This window comes from Tachypleus tridentatus, chromosome 8 (genome assembly GCF_004210375.1).
Source record: "Tachypleus tridentatus isolate NWPU-2018 chromosome 8, ASM421037v1, whole genome shotgun sequence".
Classification (NCBI taxonomy): Eukaryota; Metazoa; Arthropoda; class Merostomata; order Xiphosura; family Limulidae; genus Tachypleus; species Tachypleus tridentatus.
The window spans coordinates 74499308-74515453 of NC_134832.1; the positions used below are offsets into that span (position 1 = coordinate 74499308).

The 16146-nt window shown below is 29.5% G+C and overlaps 1 protein-coding gene across 5 annotated transcripts in view; it reads right to left on the minus strand.

Annotated features, from left to right (window-relative positions):
• LOC143222687 (RING finger protein unkempt-like) overlaps positions 1 to 16146 on the minus strand; it is a 56871-nt gene that overhangs the window by 27491 nt on the left and 13234 nt on the right. For 4 of the 5 annotated variants that reach the window (XM_076449524.1, XM_076449523.1, XM_076449527.1 and 1 more), the window contains 5 exons: positions 15735 to 15851; positions 13036 to 13185; positions 11408 to 11612; positions 9394 to 9504; positions 3037 to 3236 (listed from right to left, as the gene is read on the minus strand). In XM_076449524.1, coding sequence (XP_076305639.1) covers positions 3037 to 3236; positions 9394 to 9504; positions 11408 to 11612; positions 13036 to 13185; positions 15735 to 15851 — 783 coding nt within the window. The remainder of the gene's footprint in view (positions 1 to 3036; positions 3237 to 9393; positions 9505 to 11407; positions 11613 to 13035; positions 13186 to 15734; positions 15852 to 16146) is intronic. The other variant, XM_076449525.1, reaches the window with a different exon arrangement.

Sequence of the window (16146 nt, forward strand, 5' to 3'; positions counted from 1 at the left end):
GATAATACACAAACTTGTGAATACATCATGTGGAGATTTTATTATTATTATTACCTTAGCTAAACTAACCTGTTAAGTTACTTTTCACATTTTATTTACTTTTACAACAAAAAAGAAAGGTAGTACTTCTCCAACTCTTAAAATCTAAGCCTACTCTTTTCTTTTCTTTGATAATGTGTGTGGGTATCAGTAAACTAAATTTATCATCTTTAAATATGGCACATAAAAATACAGAATACCAAACACATAAACACGTATATACAAAGTAAACTACAACCTACAGCTACTATAATTTAACTGGCTTTCTAACTATGGTAATAAGAGCCTTAAAATAATTCCCTAAGTTTCTCAATCTGAACACCAAGAGAAAAAAACTTTCAAACTGAAGACAAAATAGACAAATGATGTATACTGAAAACAATATAATACATTACTTGAAAAATTAAAACCATCTTCTGTTGGTTATAAATGAAACAGGTGACAAAGAATTACTGGCAATTTATGAAACAAAGTATTATGGTGACAGGTAGGCATGGCATGTGAGACTGACTTCTAGTTTGTCACCATAAACAAAGACTGAAGGCTATAAAAAGTAGACTATCTTAATATATATATTATAATAAGTGATTTATGTTAAGCTTTGTACTCAGAAATGAGTGTTTAATAAATTAGGGAATGGGAAAGAACTATAGAACAAATGTCATGATTCTTATAGAAGTTTGAATTTGGTTTTAATTTTTTGCAAAGCTACATGAGAGTTATTTGCATTAGCCATCCCTAATCTTGCACTGAAAGACTAGAGAGAAAACAGATAGTCATTACTACCTACTACCAACTTTTGGGCTACTCTTTTACCAATAACCAGCAAGGTTAACTGTAACATTATAATGCCCTAACAGCTGAAAGAGTGAGCATGTTTAGTGAGATGGGGTCTAACCCACAACCCTCAGATTAAGTTAAATGTTCAAACCACCTAATAATACAAAGTTTCTCATAAGTTAGATTACTTATTTAAATATTTCTTTTTAAAAATCACTAAATTAAAGTTTATATAAAACTTGATTCATTAACTATGTTTTGATGCCAAATTTATTTGTATTAATTAATAAAAAGTAGTTTAATTTTTAATGAAATTCCATAAAAGGTTGTGACATGCACGCTTTAAGAGCTTTATTTATATTTGACTGTATACACATACACAACCAAACATTGAATACGTGAATATATATTATGTTCTTAATTAGCACAAAGTCATTTCACAGATTTAAGACAAAATAGACAAATGGTATGTACTGAAAACAACAGAATACATAATTTAAAAGATTAAAACTGTATAATTAAAATGACTTTTTTATAAAATACTAGTCAACTCAAACAAAGCCAAGACCAGTCTCTTTATAAAGAATAAAGGTCAGTACTATGTAACTAGATACGTTACCTTGAGTGCATTTCATCACGTCATTGTAATTTCTATACTGTTAGCAAAGCATGGATGAAAGATATATATTTGTTTTTATTATATTGATAAGTGCATAATGTTATGAGGTCTAAGCTATTTGGTCTAAAGATTTGTCTATGTTCAATTTGTTGTTATTCTGGAATGAAAGAAACAATTTATATTTATTTTCTAATTTTTTTATGGTGATTATAAGATCTATCAAATATACCAAACCTATCCAGATATTCATTAACGAATATAAAGGAAAAAAAGTTTTGTTTTGTTTTTCTCGTAAGAAACAATTGACAACTATCTAGACATTATAAAGATTTTGCATGTGGAATATGAAAATTCTAATGCGTAAAAATATTTTTCATCTTAAAATGAAAATTACTTTGCATGTTTGATAAGTAACATACAAAAAGAACAAAAGGCATTACTTAACAAACCTAAAGACTTATTAAAAAAATTTATATTTTGCAAATGAAAGTACTAAAGTTTACTGATAATATGCCAAGCATATGATTACTAATTTAAAAGGTGTAACATAAAAACTATAACAAGCAAAAAATGATTATGAGCTGAAAAAAGTTCAGAAACTTATTATTTTGCTTTAATGACAATTTTATAAAAAACAAATACTACTTTAAACAGAATATCAGAATAATTTTAATAAGCTTTTGCATAACTATTCTAAGCCCTTGGAATAATTTATTCATGGACTATACACACAAATTCTCTCTACAAGTTGCAAGGTTAGCCTTCGCACTTTAAAGAAGTAATGTTTATATTATATATTGCTCAGAGCATAAAATAAAAACTATAATTGGTTACTTCTGTTTTTACAATTTGAGCTGCAATTGAGGGTAATACTAGTGTTACTCCTAAAAGTAATTTTACTTTTTCATTGAACATGATTATTCGATCTATATGAGGCAAGGAGTAATGTGTCATGTAAATCTCGTGTCATAGCACTAATGTTTATAGCTCTCAGTGGCCAAAAACATTCAGTGACTTGTAACTTTCATCACAGTCTTAATGAATGTCCACAAACAAAAGAGAAAAAGACAGATTTTCAAGGAACACAGGGCACTTAACATGTATTTAGAGGAAAATGTTTTTCTTTATTAAAAACAATGAAAAACTGCAGTGTTTAATATTTACAAACAATTGCTATACCAAAAAGAAAATACAATATAAGCCACCATTATAACACACAACATAAAATAAATCATTAATGGACAATACTCTATCCAAGTTTTGTAATATGTGATATTATTAAAAATAGTCTGTGTGGCCTGTAAAATCAGGTAAAGAGTATTCTTCTGGCTTGTCAGGCTTAAGAAACTAAATTACCAAGTTAATCCATTTATTGTTATGGATACAAAAAGTGCACATTTTTAAATGAAACAGTGAGAATTAATAGAAAAAAAGTTGATTTTTTTGTTATTGTTTACATGTTCATCCTTTTTAACTAGATCACCCAGTTTCCATATTATATGAGACAACAGCTATGAAAGAGTAAACTATTTATATAAAATTCAAACACACTCTGTATGCTACAAATTTTCACAATTGGGTATGTAAAATGTATCTACCTTATCTAAAGAATGTTCAGGTCTTGAGCCAACTACTCCTGAAGAAGTAAGAGAAAGAAGAGGAGTCCCTCCCATTGAAAGACTGTGAGAGAGAGATCCTAGAGGGGATGTAACAGGAGGTGACAAGTTACTTAATCTTCTTTGATCATGCACACTTTCACTTCCAGGAATGCTCATTGGGGCAGAACTACCTAAAATGCCTGTGGAAAATAGTAACTTCCATTAATATTTATCATTTAGATTACATAGAATATATCATACTTTAACTTTTTGATGGAAAGAAAATCATTTAGTAAAACAAAAAGAAACAACAAATATACAAATAATATTCTTTGTACAGGCAAACTATGGAAGTAATAATATAAGATAGAGAGAACAAAAATTTTTTTTTGAAACAAAACCAACTTATTTGAATCTAAACTAATTAAAAGTAATTTGTAAGGTAAATGCACATACCGAGTATTAAGTGTATTATATTTAAAAAATAAACAAACAAAAAAAAAAGACTTGCACATGCTGTAACAATGGTGGAAATGTGTGTATCAAACTATATACAAAATAAATTTGCATGGATCTTGTCTTTACAAGTCACAAATTGCATAAGCCATTCCCTAGACTTACTAGTGACAAAGCATATAAAAATATCTAACTCAAAAGACATGTCTGTTGCACAAACAAGTTTGGGTGCACCAGAACAACTGCTACAATAAACAAGCAACTTGCTGTTGACCAGAAGATAAAAAGTTTTCCTATCAGGTTTTAAAAATTCTGCAAGTGTTTACTACACTAAGAAATTTTACTTCACAAAGTGCACTCTGAAGAAAGGTGAACTCCAGTTAGTGACAAAGAAATGTGTTAACATAATATATTGCAAGTTAAAATTCCAGGACACCAAGAAGGTGTGTAACATCAGAACCAAATATCAAATTATACAAAGTCCACATATTCTCACAAAACCTTAAGAATCAAATCATTCATATCTCCTTCTCTGACATACCTAAGAAGTAACCTGACTATGTATCTATGGATCTCTGTGTATGTGGTTTGCTTAAATATAGTCTTAAAAGCTGAAGCCCATAAACATTGGAGGACCTATGAAAAAGTTGTCAAAATGCATGGTCTAAGACTTATGTTACTGTTTATCTTATAGAAGCTTGTGATAATATAAAATGAGGCAGTGTGCAACAGTGTATAATGAGATCATCTGAATGAGCATGACTGACAGCAGAGACATTTATATCAAATGTGATTAATTCTCCTTATCTGTCATTCATGTCTAAAATTCAGGTTGCTTCAGTTGTTTTGTTTTTAAAGGCTGGCTCTTTTAAATGTGAATTTGAGTTTCCACTAAACAGTTTATCAAAAAGTAATGTTAATAAGTTCAAAATCTTTGCTGGCTTCAAAGTATCAAACAAACAATATAAAATGTCCTTGCAATTTTCAATCATGATAATCACAAATACCTTCAAAGTGGTAGAATGACATGAGGTAGATTACATGATATATGGACTAAAATGCTACGCTATATTATTTAACACAAGTAATCCATAACACACTGACCAATGGCTGTAATGTCCCTGATAGTTAATGAGCCTTCAGAAGCTCTAATAGAAATGAGGCCTGTGTGTGAAATTGGCCAAGAAGAACTAAACACAAGTCACCATCAACAAATAATTTACAATAATAAGCAAGTTTTTAAACAAAAGCTAAGGAAAACTAAACTTTTGTTAACAATGTGAATCAAGCAAATGAACTCAGATAAGTTTAAACATGTTTATGCTATTCATTACAAGGTAAAGTATTGAATGATAGATTGGGTTGCACATTTATTTTTCTAATATTTTAAACTGCTTATCAAGCTAAATAATTCCCAAAAATAAACTAGTAGCAACAACACTGCAGATTCCTGAAATTTTTATAAAAATATAGGAATACTGTGTAACATTTTAAACACCATACAGAAATAACTCCCTAATAGATAGCACAAACGTAAGATATTTAAAATAAGTTTTTTTTTAATATGTTACATATTTAGAGCACATTTAGTTAAGCTGAAAAACCATTTTAGAAATGTTTTAACTAAATATAAATGAAGAGTCTAATAAATGGCCAACAATTTCACACAATAAAAACAGTGCAGCTGTACCATTCAAGTGCATACTATTCAATGTACCAAATGACTTTGCTAACTAAATATAAAAAGGCCAAGAACTCAATGTTAAAACCTTCAATGAAATGAATGTAATAACTTAATAACAAATATAAAACTATGTGTATTATTAAAAGATAGTTAGGAAATTTGCAAGTGAATATAAACTTAGTAAAATTATAATTTACCCAATATTAGAAGTTTCTACCACAAGTTTAGTTACATAAAAAGGTTAAACACACAAACATACACTAAATATTTGAGCAAGTTGGTGCTTTCTGTCAATTATTAGAACATTTAATTTCTGTGTTGAAGTAAGTTACAGAAATTCTTTCTACTTTTATGTACAAGATTTTCTTTCTCTGTTGTTCTAAGTGCTAATAGGCTTTACTGTAACATTGTCTTTCTTTTTCTTGTACAATATTGTTTTCTTAACAAGACTTGATTTTGGCCTGTTTTCTTTACCAATCTCATAACATTGTACTACATATCAACCAAATTATTTCTGTGAATAAATTTACCTATACAAAGAAAATGGTTATAATATTCATATAAAGAACTACTGTTCCAGTTGATATGCCACAAACAAAGAACAATAGTATTGCTCCAATTTCATTTCCTAATTACTTATGTATATAAATTATACATCTGCAGGGTTTCTCAACATGTAATATTGTTAAATTCAAAATCACTGTTGGCTTTCATAACATCACAATTTAAATGAATGATTTCCTTGGACATAAGCCCCACGTTGACATGATGTGCTTAAAATGTCATAGAATGACTCTGAATGGCACTGACTTTTATTAGTTAAAGAATACATCCCAAAATTGTATGTTATTCATTTTCACATAAAAGTCAATGTGGTACACAAATCTCCAAATGCAGTTGAGAAGCTGGACCTGACAGTGAGTTTGAGATTGTATTGTCAAGAAAAGGTTGTTTTTGAAGTTAATGACAATGGCTTGTCCACATTTTTAGTTGCTTGAAAGGTACTCACAATGGCTTACCCACGTTTTCAGTTACTTGTGTGAGCAGATAAACGTGTGCCTCTTCATTCTACGAATTTTACTTTTAATTCACATGTTCTTTACATTACTGAAATCACCTGTTTTGTATAAAGGGGTTAGTGATATTCACACCATCAGTTATCTTGCATAAAACCAACATTAAGTAGCTCTTTCTGCTCATTTGCTTTTTGACATTTGTCCATTCACTAACCTGAATGCTTTACTCAGTTAAGAAGTCTCACTAGTGGCTCTGAGATAAAACTGTTAAAAAAAAAAAGATAGTTTTGAATGATGCTGGCAATGGCTTACTCAAGTTTTTAGTCACTTGTATTAGCCGATGAATGCGTCCTTATCCTACCAATCATACTTTACAAAACATGTAAGTAATTTCATATGACTGTGTTTAAACAGCTTCTAAATGACCTGTTACTCTTTGTAGAATGTTTTCTTATCATCTAGATCTTTTTACATATTTTATTATTGTTCAAACTGCTAACATTGCATTTTGTTCCCCTTTTATACAGACTATATGACCAACCCTGACACCTTTTGTTGCATAAAAGTAATTAGGGGAAACAAATGAACATTTAATAATAAAAGTTTTACCTTTTCATAGCCTTGGTTATCCTTTAAATGTTTGGAGTAGAGCATATGAAGTATTAGATGGAAATTAATATTTGTAAAAAAAAATGAGAGGTTCCTGCAATAAATAACTGATGTATCAATAATTAAAAAAAAAAGCTGTTTTTCCAAATTTGTTAAATTGAATAACTGCATTTGGCTGAAGCTTTCTTATATAAAGCTCTACATTACAATTTATATCTTGAGCAAACTGTTTATTACATGATTTCTAGATGTATATGAATTTGCAAATACAGCTCAGACATTTCTTCTACTTCACAAAACTATAGTCAGATTAAAGCATTTATCATCAGGTAGGCTTAAAACTTCTCAACTACTCTGAAAATTATGGCCTAGCATATTCTATAATAATAAAAAAAACATCACCTTTTTTCTTTCATTTAATAAATAAGATAAATCAATTAGGTAAACAACAAATGATGGAATGACGGTGCATCTAGGCTTTTATGACAAAGGTATAAAATAAAATGTAAATAAATATTGTAGGTGAAATATCCATTGCAGTGCCAAATTTATAAAACAAATCAATTCCAGGAATTTAATCATATTACTGGTACTACAGCACTACAACAGTTCATCTGTATATCAGTAGAAGTTAGAAAAATAAATTTTGTACAAGTAAGCAAGAACAGATACAACTGATCAACTGTAAGGTTCTAATATCAGCTAAAAAAAACATTAAAAGAGTCACAATTTTTGTACATTTCCCAAGTAAAGTATTGTTTATTAATACCATTCATCCTCTCTAGATAATTAGACAGTGAAATGAGCAATACTTCCATTTCAATTGAAAAGAAGTGTAACAGGTGTAAAAAGTAACCAATCTTACAATTAATTATTGGAGGTTAAAGCATTATTGTTAAAATGTGCTGATATAGTGGCATGGGTAAAACCATGCACACTAAGCAGTTGATGCCTACTCATCATAAAACACAGATGTATCTGTTTGCAAAACATGTTACTAGTTATAGATAATGTAAGGAGAAAAGTAGCATACAATCAGTGGGAATTACTTGTTGGTGAACACATTTATATATTACTAAAAAACTGAATGAAATGAGTTTGTGTAAGACAATACCCATCATGGCTTGGAGTGACTACGTTTATATAACTTTCTTGGATACACATTTTAAAAATACATTCCTGCTTCAAACGTTTATTGAAAATGCTTCCATTACAATTCCAATAATACCTCATGAGGTTTAGCCAGATTAAGAGATTAATATTAGTGCTACCAAAATCCACAAACTAAGATTGCAATATAATCTTCTTAAGTGCAATTAGAATTTTAAAAAATCATCATTACTAATAATAAAACGTAGTGAAACTAACTACAAAAAAGAATGAAATGATTTATTACTTTTAAATTATAAAAACGTAGCAGTTGCTTCCTATTTAAATATACATAGCTTTACTAATACATGAAACCTGAATTTACTTTAGGCATTTATGTATATGAAATAGTGCAGATCCAACATTTCAATATTATAATGTGCAAATATAGCCACACTTACCACCTAATCAGAGAATACTTAAACACACAGTGATGAAAATACTTGTTTACATGACAGTTTGAGAGTTATAAAATCTAAGATTCATTAATAACTGTGCAAGTAACAGTGCATGCACAATAAACTTGCATTGTTTTTGTTGTTTTTTAATTAGATAAGCATTTAATTTGCCTAATCAAACTTTTATTCACAGAATGTTGATATCTTGTACAACCACCTTCATAGCCTGATTGTCAATCAGTCATAATTTTTGGTTTTTGTTTTATTATTATTAGATGTCAATTACCTACTAGATTGTGATAAGTTGCTGCCACCTTTGGAGGAAGTCCTGAGAGGACTATGTTTATTGTGGTAGGGCCTTATATATGATCCTGGGTTTTCTTTATAAAAAGGTAAATTAGCAACTGAAATTTAGGATATAAGCTAATTATTAGTCTCTAGTAATGATACCAGTTAAAAAAATTAATCATATACTTTAGTGACTGTTTATGCTACTAACCATAACAACAACTGATATACAATTAATATAGCAACTTCTTTTTAATATACTGATGAATACTTTTTCTATAAATTACATGTACAGAGTGACTGATAATTTTTTGGATGCAAAGATAAAGAAAAATTATGTAAAAAATTATGTCTGGAATAAAGAGCTTCAATAAAAGAAATGCAAACATTATATGGATTCATTTAGAACAATATTTCACAAAAAATAAAGGATTTATTGCACACATACAAAACATTAAGTAACCATGGTGCAATTAAAAAAATGTCAACACCTGTAATTTTAGTGATTAATTTGTAATGTATGAAAATATCAGGATATTATTAGTAAAAAATAAATATTTAAGTCCTACGTTTCTATTTCGTACTGATAGAAGGGCTACTAACGTGAAAAATATAAAAACTTAAACAAAATTCTGATGTATATAAATATGATGCAAGTTATTGTCACTAGTATGAAGAACATGATAAAAATCAGTCCAATTTTTTTTTATTTTACTGCTTCGAAGTTTTTAAAATATATATATAAAAATGTGCATACCAGAGCTAGCTAGTCCAGCTGATATCGAAGAATTTACATCACACTCTAGTTCTTTATCTATAGATGCTTCAATATTTATTTCATCTAGGTTCAAGTCATCCAAAGCATTTCCTGGTTAATAATGCAAATAATTCATTAAACATTTTCCTTTTGACAAAACTCAACATTCATAATAAAGAGCTGTTTAAAGCCATAAGAAATTATACACAAAATACATTAAATAATGGAACACTTTCATTTCTAAGAATCATGTATATAAATAAAATTAAAAAAAAAGTGAAAATTGGTTACTTCTTGTAATCAGCTATTACTTATGCACATGGTGACTAACTACTATCAACAACCCCTAACAGCAAAAAAGGAAAAAAAATAATGCAATAGTGACTAACCACACCAACATCATATAATTAATTATTACGTAATTATACTATCATACATGCAATAAACTAATAACATACTTTAAACAAATTATTTAGAGTACATATGAAATATGTTTTTATACATCATAGGACATGGTACTAGGCAACTGCAGTCTAGAACCTCATTTATTAGAAACCTCTAAATATGGTCCAAAATTAATGAGGTTAACACCATGTTTTTTTTTTGTACATTGTAACAAAATTAGGGTGATAAAGATTCAGGATTTTTACCTTAAATCTTACATGCACAGTATGCATAGAACAACCACAGGTGAGGAAATTTTCAAAGAAGTATCAAAATCACTAACTCAATATAACCTGGAATGGAAATGGCTGAAGTGCATTACAACAGATGGTGATAAAAATATGTCTGGTGCAGGAAAATGTTTAGGTGGGCAAATTTACAAAGCTGTTTAAAGTGTGAGTTGTTCCCAACTTATTGTTCTTCACTGCATTATTCATCAGCAGGCACCGTGTCAAAAATATCTGGATCTGTCATGTGTAATGGAACTTCTAGTTTCAATACGAACTTCATTTGCTCTCATGAACTCAACCATCATCAATTCCATTAATTTTTGGCAGAAACAGAAAAAAACGTATCCTGACTTGCCGAACCACACTTCACTTTAATGGCTTAGCTATGGTAAGGTTATGTCACGATTATTTCAGCTTAGAACTGAGATTGAAATTTTCTTAAATGAAAAGAACCATTCAACTGTTACTCACAAACAATGAATAGCTTTGGAAATTAGCTTTTTCTGTAGCCTTGACCATGTACATGAATGAAGTAAATCTTAAATTACAAGGCAAAACCATACTTTTCTACAATATGTACACTGAGGTGAAAGCATTTTGGTAAAAATTAGTTATTTTTAAGTTCCAATTGATGTAGAGTTCCTTCACCCACTTTCCATGTTTTGAAAAGTTCAAGCAAGAAGTAGGATCTCCATTCCCATGTAGATTTGCACAAGATATCCTTTCTAACCTTTCATTCATTCACAAACAAATCTTTAGAAAATATATTTAAAAAAAAAAATCTAATGCAACATTTGCTAAAAGTATGTCAAAATTTGTGAAGATATACATACTGTATTAAAACTTATAGTATGGAAACTATAAAAAGTACAAAATGGTTATGATGCCAGCCAAATCAACCAACCTCATAGTGATAGAGTAAGGAAAAGCAAATAATGACAATCTGATTACTTGAAAAAAGTCAGTAATATCCACCTCAAAAGCCACATTTCCATCCTGACTGGCACAGGCTTTTACGTAATAATGCACAATATTCATATTTCTCAATTAGTTCTCAGAGCATAACAATACATTCAATAACCTTCCTTTACCAGCACAACAACTACATCACAAGTTCATTTGAATGAACTTGTTATATTAGCTACAACAGTTGTGAACCAATGACAGAAAATACTCCTAAACAGATCTTTTAATATATTGTGGAACCTATGCCATACTGAGGATAAGCTATATTTTGCTGGAAAGAGGTGCAACCTAGTATTTGGTGGATTTCTACTAAAACAGCTAATCAGTGTATATAGAATTAGGATTTACAGGTAACGAATTTAAATACCACCTACCTACTACAGACTCAACCGTGTCTACTCCTTCAGGATAGAATGTTGATGACAAAGAGAAACCTTGTGGTAATGAAGATGATGTTAGTGAAACAGCATGTGGGTTAAGTCCATGTGCTAAACAGAGACTCTGTTTGCAACAAACTTTTTGAATAATGTCTAGAGATGGATCATTATCAAGAGCCTCAAGCTGTTTTCTAAGGTTTACCTAAAAAAGTATCAACTTACTCTGTAACAAATACATATTTAACCCTTTACTTTCAACCATGTTGAACTGTTGCACCTAGTAGTTACAAAGAAAAATGTACTGTATTAAACTAAATGAAACTTCATATAAAATTTTCAAAACATCATCCAATATTTAGAAAGAAAAAAAAATTCAAATAAATATTAAACCATAATGCACAGCTTTTCAATTCTTTAATTTATAAAAATTAAAAAAAAGAGTGAAATGTTTTTTCTACTTTTATTTTAATGACATCATATAAAATTTAGGGAAATGTACATACAATGTCCAGCATAAAGTGTAAAACTGCAATAGAAGGAAGGAAGTGAAATCATTTTTTTTAGGTGTGGCATAGCAAATTTTTGCATGACTCAGAATTTTTCAAGTTCAAACTTTTAGCTCATAGCTCCATCACTTCTTCATCGAAAATTGTAATTAGATCTCAAATTGCTTAAGGAGATCAAATCCTTCCAATTGATTTATTGGATCATGACCAAGGTCTCATAAATTGATTTACTCTAATTTTACCTTAAAAGAATTTCAATATGAGAATAGGCTGGCAGAGATCCTGATGTATAATAAAACAATTTTGTAGAAGCAAGCACCATACTTTGTACTGATGACATACAAAACTACAGCTGATAAAAAGGAACAAAAAAAGTATCAGATTTACTCTCAACCTGCCTAAAAGAATTTTAAGTGCCACTAGTATTGAGGATTCCTTCTTGTTTTATATTATTATTTATCAGAAAGCTTCATTTTATGTACATGATAAATTTTCATTTGTTACTTTGTTTCTCTACTGAAGCAATTACATTACAGAATGAAAAGAGTTTTTGTAGTTTTTAGACCAAAATCCACAAAGTGACAATAAAAACACCAAAAACTAATTTATAAAAACGCTGTCATCAATCTTCAGATGTGGTATTACCACACTACTACTTCAGAACATTCCAAGAAAGAAAAATTCTAAGGAATTAATAGGAAGCTGTTCAAATAATTTTAAGATAACTCAGAATTTCAATTCTGAAGTGAAGATTCTCAAAGGTTTTGGAGAATTCATGAAACATACAATAAACTATTTAGACAGAAACTACATGTCATATATAAAATTAAAAAATGTAGTTAATCATGCAGATGCAAATGGCTGATAGACAAGTTTAATTATTCTGATTGCTAATTCAAGTCTTATTTATTTTACCCAACTTTTCTACTCACACAATAAGAGAAGGAACAATGTACCTTTAAAAGCCTTCATATGTTACAATATATGTACAAATACATAATACATCTATCCAACATAGCACTGGAATATTTTAACCCATTTGATACATGTACACACACACAAAGACAGATGGTTTGATAAATGTAACAGAAGTGGAAATATTAGAAAAAAAGTGCATACATCTTTGTCTTCCCTTTCAGATCCAGGAGCTTTCTGGTATGAACCTATGCATTCTCCAGGGTTATTAGTTGATGAATTGTATGACCGTGGTCGAGCTATGGGAGCTGGAAATGTGCTATTGGCCGTGAAGGTTGTACACTCTGTGGAGGACTTAAGAAATAAATAAAAATTAAGAACAAGATAACATTTAACTATATACTGCAGACCTTACAAGAGGTTCCCCCCAAAAAAAATTAACAACTTTAGCATGGCAGAATAGTTCAAAATGTAGGGATAATTTAGGTTTTGAAGGGGACTTAGTGACATGTTTTTGTTTTTCATATAATCATCTACTTTGTCATAACCATTAAACATTAAGAATGGCACTGAAATATTTATACCTAATTTTATTTGTAGAACAGTTCTCAATTATCAGAACTAAACTTTAACTGAGCCAGTTCTTTAAATTCTTATCCCTGTGCATGTTTTAAGGGTTGCTGTTTGCAATTATTACCACAAAATACTGTTGTTTTTTTGACAAATACTGAAAGTGGTCATTTGACAATGGCTTACAATGGCTCATGATCATTATTAACTACACAAGTTAACAATGGTGCTAAAATTATGTTTTTTATACAGCATTTTAATTTTTTATATAACACTCCAAACACATAAAAACTGTTAAAAAGGCTATCTCAAGCACCTGCCTTGGATGTATAGATTATGCAAGCGATATAACATGAAGTATATGTACTTACATCAGAGTAGCATTAAATTAATAATGCCTATTGAAATTATCAGTGTGGCTATTTCAGGGCATATGCACTTGCATGAAAATCAAACAATTTGCAGGTAAAACAGTAACCATAGCAAAAAGCACTATTTGATATGCTTCAACTTGAAAACTCAAAATATATCAAACATTTGATCATTACTTAGTTATTCAGTGGAATGGAAGTTATGCTCACTATACATTCACTTATCAGAGAGAGAGAAGACAACTTGCTTATCTTGTTAATGAAAGTATCTGTCTGATGCCACCAATGAACTATAATTTGTGCAAAACACCAGATTCTGAAATACATTGCTACTTTAAATGTGAGGGAATTTAAACTATACTTACAACTGTATTTTTTGGCAAGTTTGTATTTCATTGTTGAGGCGAATCAAAAAGTAGGGAAAAAATTAGGAATTTTGCTTAAAATTAAAGAGAAATAAGGTGTCTCAAATAGTATTGAAAAGTGTGTGTGAATTGCCTTTTACACAAAGACAGCATCAGAAATTTTAATCTAATATTCAGCATCTGTTGGCATTGATAAATTTATTACTGAATATTTTCTTCAAACAAGAAAGAGTAACTTCAAAACATTTGTAATTTATCTTCATTAAATACAAGTTCACAACCAAGAAAATCAGACTACTAGAAACAAGTTAATATTGACTATTAACTATCAAATACAAAACCAATGAAAATATTACTAATCAATGATGCACTATGCAAATTACATTTTAAAATACACAGAATACATGCAATTAAATCTATCAATCTCTGCTTTTTTACCTAGACTTCGTGTAATAAGTGTAAATGTTATTACCTCCTGGTATATATAAGTACAACTTTATTAGCTCCAGTCATAGTCAAACTTCAATACTCTAATGTAGGATGCTGAATATAGTTATTCCTGCCCATCTCATGACCAATACAAGTGAAAATGTAACATCTCATCCACTAATGTTATTACTTCTTCTTTCCTAATATTACACTTGGCAATGTATCTTATTACACCACAAGCAGTGAGGATCACTTTCCAATGATGAGTATCTAGCACTGCTCTCCAGCATGCTTTCAGTATACTCTTTAATCCTGAGCACACAAGTAAACATTTGATTAAATATATTTAAAATACTTGTCTGTATTAAAAATTAGCCCTTTACCATCACCAGCCATGTACTTATGCATGGTAGATATTGTCTCCACCTGTACACGTGTCTCACACATCACTTAAATTGCCTCATGCCTGGTGTGTTGTGATCAAAGTACTGCTGCAGTAGTGGGGCAGGGAGACAAAACTTCCACGAATGATAAAAGGTTAACAAGTTACTCAAAATGTGTACAGATATTTATTAAGATAGAAATTAAAAGTCATCCTACTAACCATTATTTGTATGATACTATTAATTAACCACTAATAACAAAAGTACTTTTACCTGACTGCACCCCATAAGATGAAACATTACATGCATAATATCACTGGTATTAAAATATCTAAAATCATTTAATATTGCTAATTTTCATATTCATTCACTTTTTTTTTTTAATTATGGAAACATTTTCTTGAAATAACTGAATAGCCTTAATAATTGAATTTTTTTTTTTTATATATATAACAGTCCTATAGTATAATGGAAATAGATTTCATTAAACATATTATTTGAACTATTTAGATTTGACTACTGTTTCTTGAAGAATAAGTGATATCAATAACTCAAACTTAAAACAAAGGGAACAAAAATTATCCATATGAATAATTGTTTTTAAACAAAATAAATCTACAGAGCTACTATGTACCCTGTAAGTTGACTGACATATCTTTTTCTGTTGTTTAATTTGCCTGACCAATACAATTTAACACAGTAAAAAAATTGTTTAACATAATTATTCACAATGGTTAAAAATGATGGTCAGCACAAAAGAGATAGGTACACTACAAAACATTTACCTGATTTCCTGGAATTTCAACTGAAGTGCTAGATACAATTTGTTGTGAAGATCCTTCAACTTGATTAATATGTACATCAGTTTTTTGGTGTTGCAAGTTTTCTTTTTTACTAGTTGTCTATAACAAAGTAGATGAAAACATTTTCAACATAGATACACAGATATAGCATACATTTAAACATTCATAACTTTTGATTTTTTTTCAATGCATTAGAATTCACTACTTTTCAGTTTTTACGTTTTCTCAAAATTCTTCCCAAACCTAATACATACACAAGTGCCTCTCATTACTGCCTTTTTTTTTTAAACAAAAATTTATAATTAAACACATCAGAAAGTGCACACTGACACTAAATATCCGATACATTTCACAGTACATAAGCTAATATTTCTGAAGTGTTTAAAACATCTGA